At 30.4% G+C, this 5,354-nt stretch overlaps 1 protein-coding gene across 1 annotated transcript; it reads left to right on the top strand.

Annotated features, from left to right (window-relative positions):
• Positions 1–258: 258 nt before the first annotated feature.
• On the top strand, positions 259–3,745 carry LOC149908380 (uncharacterized). The gene is made up of 5 exons (XM_090101636.1): positions 259–356; positions 1,283–1,345; positions 1,665–1,751; positions 2,396–2,495; positions 3,688–3,745. The coding sequence occupies exons 1-5, from the start codon at positions 260–262 to the stop codon at positions 3,722–3,724; spliced, it is 384 nt and encodes a 127-aa protein (XP_089957762.1). The 5' UTR covers position 259; the 3' UTR covers positions 3,725–3,745.
• Positions 3,746–5,354: the final 1,609 nt, after the last annotated feature.

The following is a 5,354-nucleotide window of genomic DNA, read 5'->3' as shown; positions in this document are numbered from 1 at the left end:
ATATAGATACGTATATCAGTATTCTCGCCTGAAAAGCTCAATTTTCAGCAGCTGCATTTAGTTTCTTCAGTTAAGTTCCATTTAGCACTACAACCAAGTTGTCATAGTAATTATATAAGGCGGAATCGAACCGCGACCAAGAAAAGAGCCTACTCCACAAACATCTCAGCTCTAATACGTTTATATATAAACGTTCTCCCCATTCCATCCCCTCAGTTAAATGCGATAGTCTAGCCTCATCACTCTTCATATATACAAAATGCGGCAGACATTCATTTCAATTATGTTATTGTTTGCTGTCGCCGTTACTGCGAGAGGCTCGGATTTGGGTAAAGACGGATTCAATTATTATAAAGGTATGTGATTTTTGTTTTTATTTTTGCGACATGATACATTTACGGATGTTATTTATAAAAGCATGGTCATTTTATTTAAGTCGCATGCTATTTTAGGAAATAGGTAAGGATTTAATTTAATAAAATAATTGATCAATTAGTAACATGGATAGTTACAGTGTTGTACATTAAATGATTGTTTTTTAAAAGAAAAACACAAATAACACAATTGGTATAAAATTTTGTATAAATCGAATAAGTAGATAGTTAGTGAGTAAAAAGGTCTGTTCAATGCAGTGAATAATTGTCTATATTCCTACCACGTATTTCTGGTTCACTTTGAACGATTCTAAATTGTAAAGGACTTGAATAAACTTAATTTTATTAGGTATATAGTAGATAGGTATTTAATAATTATAACTAGGTACTATGTAGGTATTTCAAATTGTGACTATACTTAGATATAATATACACCAAAGTTAGAATCCAATAATCCTCATTAATTCATAATCATCTGATAGCGCTTTTAAAATGTTACTTTGACTCCTCTTTACAAATGAATGTCGAACTATATTATAGTCCTGTAATCTTTAATGAAACATTTTCTGATCTCCATTTCAATTGATATTAATTACGCACGATTTAATTAATTTTCATCAATATTCCCTTTTAATTAAGGCTCAAATCCGTCTGCGTAGGCCATTTTATCTCGCTTTCAGGCTGTAAAAAGCCCATGTTATCAAAGGTTTTAAAGGTATGTTTACGCAAATGAAAGTATTTTAATAATGATAATAATTCTTTTCTAAACCTTATATTATTATTTATTTTGCTAATTTTATTCGATGAGAAACTTTTATATTATTTGTTGTGGTTGGTTTCTTTTTAATTTTTAATTTTCATACATCGTAATAAACATTTTGTTATAAGTAATTTTCAACCTTTTTCAGATTATTTGCGAGCTAAGTCTGATGACATCTATGTAGATTCACCATTCGAGGATCGTGTAATATGTAAGTATAGAGGATTTTTTTTTAATATTATGTAAAATATATAGTTTTGTTAAGCATACCTATTTCAAAATATTGCATTTTATTATGTGTAGATAAAATTATAAAATAGGGATATAAAGTATTAACTACTACGGTAATTACTATCGAGCCAATAATACTGCATATGAAACTCAAATAAAACGTAGGTTTTAAGTATCGAATATTATTGGAAACCAATAATAATATAATTATAGAGATCATGTTTCTCGTTGTTAAATTGATGTATTATTTTATGTAGGTAAATATTTCCGAGTTTGCTAAAATAATATTTTTTTTTTAGATTTCTTTCGTACTCCACTGCAACAGCTTTACCCAGATTCGCCTGTAATACAAGAATACAGAAAAAGAACGGCTAATATATTCAAAAGTAAGTTAAAAAGAAATACAAAATTATTGTAGGTAACTCTAAAACTCGGACAGGAAAAAAAGTGGTCTGAAAACACTAAAAAGAAACATTCTTGTCGGAATTTTGTACCATAAGTTTTTATTCGTTTTGTAACTGTAGCAAAGTATTTAACTGAATTTACTTATATATAGAACGAATGCCTAGTAATTCCTAGCTCTCGGCTGCAGAATAGTTTAGTATACTATTAATACCATTTTAATCATTACCAAGTAAAATAATATTTTCGATGAAATTTAACATTAAAATTACCTTTAGATTATATTTTGTAACAGAATTCTGTCTAGTCTTCTATTCTATCTAGATTTTAAGAAAATCGATTAAAATTTGATTACTAGAATGAAAGCGCCATTAATTAAATTTCGAAGGACTTGGCTTAGTACTGAAATTTCGCATCTTCATAATAAATAAATAAATAATAAATAAATAAAATCTTTATTTGAATTCATACATAAGTTTGACATATTGGATTGGGGTTCAGGCCCCCTTACTAGGGGGCTTATAATATATATATATACTTTATGATTTTGCAAAAAGGATTTTATCTAAATTCATTTTAAGTTTTAAAAATATAATTTTATATCTCATATTTTTTTTACATTTTATAGATCACATGCTGAACAGAGAGCCGGGAGGTGTGCCGAATAAACGTACGTCCAAGACTGGTCTATCACTTCTTATGCAGAGCAAACAGGATTCACATCCTACGTAAGCATACCATGATTAACTTATACTTCTTTACACTTTTTTATGCTGATATAAGGGGAGCGCTTGGCCACTATCTCGCCTGATGGTAAGCTGAGATGTGGCCTAAGATGGAGCGCGCTTCCCTAGAATGTACCTGTTCACTCTCCTCTTGAAGAAAAGAAAGACAGAGAGAAAGATACAGCTCTCTATGATCGTTAAGATATCGACAACGCTGGCAAGTGCCGCTTTTTGGTTCTTGAATATGCTTCGTACGTTGTTTTTCTTCATCCATTGGAGCAGTAAAATCCTGAAAATAAAATAAACCTGAAATTAAAATAAAGCAGTTGCCCATAGTCGATGCTGATCACTTTCTATCAGGTTACATGTCTGCTCTATTAGGTACCTTCTATTTCATAATATATTTTCTGGCTTTAGATATCATTCAAAATCCAATGAACAATATATTTTATAATAATATGTAAGGTAAAATTATTAGAGATTGCCAATATAAATGCCCCTCCACATTTGGTTCTCCGTGATAACCTTCTTTGATTTATTTTATCCACAGTTTTTTACAATCCGTAGGTTTATGTTATAGGTATAAAGTTTGAAAAAAATATTAATCATTATATTGACTGACCTACTGCCGATTAAAAATAAGGTTCAGAAACCCATTACTGTATTACCCGCTGCCAACTCCCAGCGAACTTCACCTAACAACTTGGTGATAGACGCAAGTTAATTACGAAATAAAGTGACATTTTCCAATTGCGGTTCCTTTGAAACCTTCGGCAGAGTATTTGCCTTTAATTATTTAAATTGCAGCCAAATGTACACAATCGGCTATTTTGAACTGGACAAGGGTTGTTGAGACATCGTTAGGTAAAAGAGTAGATCTTACGACACATTTTAGTTTTTTAATCAATCAACTATTGATATTTGTGACTTGCTTATTTACAAAGGTTTAATTGCTATTTGGAAGGAGAGTTAATCGATTTTATTTTGGTATATTACCCTTTAGTACGTATAACGAGCGTAGAAGATAATTTACGACAAGAAATATAACTTTATTAATGGAAAATTTGAGAGACTATTTTGCCATAACATAATAATTGTAACAACAGCAGGCTTAGATTTCAATATTTCATTATTAGGGTAGTCTTAAATATAGATATACCTATTAACATTATTCAAGTGCATGTTTTTATTGCAGAAGTGATGATGAACACTATTGTCTCTACGGTAAATAAAGTAACATATTAATGAAAAAGGTAAAAATTTTATAAACTTATCTATGCAATTTTAATGATTTCACAAAAAAAGAAAATTATTATGTGTGTGTGTGTTTTTTTTTTCAGAGTGCTTAGCATAAAAGAATGCTATTAATTACCTCGTTAAAAATAATTTAATATAAAAATTAATGTAGCTGTTCCGAGATGTCAGATGTTTGCGAGTGTATTGGAAGAAAAAGTTAATAAAATTATTTCTTTTGTCTTGGATGAATAATTATTTATTAATGAAATAAAAAAATGGTATTTACATTGTTACATTCTGAATATGTATGTTTGTTTCATTTTACAACTATGTGTAATGATTTCGATACGAAAGATAAATAAAACAAATACGTGAAAGCTTTAACAATCTTTTGTTTTATTCAACACATCCATAAAACATGGAATGCAAATGTTTTACTAAAAAAATTATACAAGGTAAATAAACTGGATAGAAAAACACGCAGGACGGATGCTTCGTGAAAAATATCTACTTTATGCCTATGGGGATATCAAAGTTTGGTACTACATCATATGAACAATATTTATTATTTCTAGTTTGTTTCATATTCATTACACACAATAGTTACTGAGACAAAAATTAACTGTTGCAGGAAAATTAATCTGTACCTACTATGTCAATTTTTTTACAAACTTTTGACAAAAATATCGACATTACTTATTCATCGTAATTTTCATACAATCGTAGCCAATAATAATAATCTGTTCAATCTATTTATCTCAAAGGAAATAATTACAATTCCCGTAAAATTGTCGTCCGATAAAACTGGCATTCATAAAGTTGGAGATATTGAGCGCGAAGATTCTGCTAGTGATGGCCTACTTTTTTATGAATAATGGCTGAAGCGAACCGTATCGCGGAAAAAATCTTTAAATGATTGGTTGCCTAACAAAAGAACATTTTGTAAGGAGCATTTAAAATGCAAAGGCGACTGGCCTTTGTACGCTTTAAAGATAATTCTGCAGAGGGATAGGGCAAATCGAGAAAGGGTGACTTTGTGGATAAGAAAAGCAACCAAGGTGTTTCAACTGAATTCATTATTATAGTAGAAATGCTTCGGTACGAGTTGGGTTATTCTATTACCTCATGCCGGGATGTCCATTCATGAAATTGCAATATTTGCATGATTTGCAATCTGTCTTTGAGATAGGAAACTAATAATTGTTATTGTGAGCAATTTGCATTTATTTAGAATTCCCGAATGATAGTATTTGTATTAAAACCTCGATAAGTATACATAGATAGTTTTATTAAATTGGTCAGAAGCCGGGTCAAGCCGCATCACTATTTCTCATTATAAAAGCAAATTGTACAAAAACGGTCAATTGGAAAGTGCATCAATTGCAGTCAACTACCATTCAGGTAACTGTAGGGCAAAGCGAAGTTCAGTTAAGACGAATTGATTGGAATCCATCGAACCATGACTGGCTAAGAGAATTATCAGTGGAATACATTAGTTCGTTACTATTGCAAATTCTCTGGAGTTATCCCAAGTATAAAATGTGCGATGTCGGTACCACCGAGTAGAAAATTTTCAATTCGACTCAAATCAAATAGTGTTCGCATTTATTCCGTTTAACTTTACAA

This window comes from Colias eurytheme, chromosome 5 (assembly GCF_061535395.1).
Source record: "Colias eurytheme isolate Ceu_HAF_F1 chromosome 5, ilColEury1 Martin Lab GWU primary, whole genome shotgun sequence".
NCBI classification, from domain to species: domain Eukaryota; kingdom Metazoa; phylum Arthropoda; class Insecta; order Lepidoptera; family Pieridae; genus Colias; species Colias eurytheme.
This window is presented reverse-complemented; position numbering and strand designations above follow the sequence as displayed.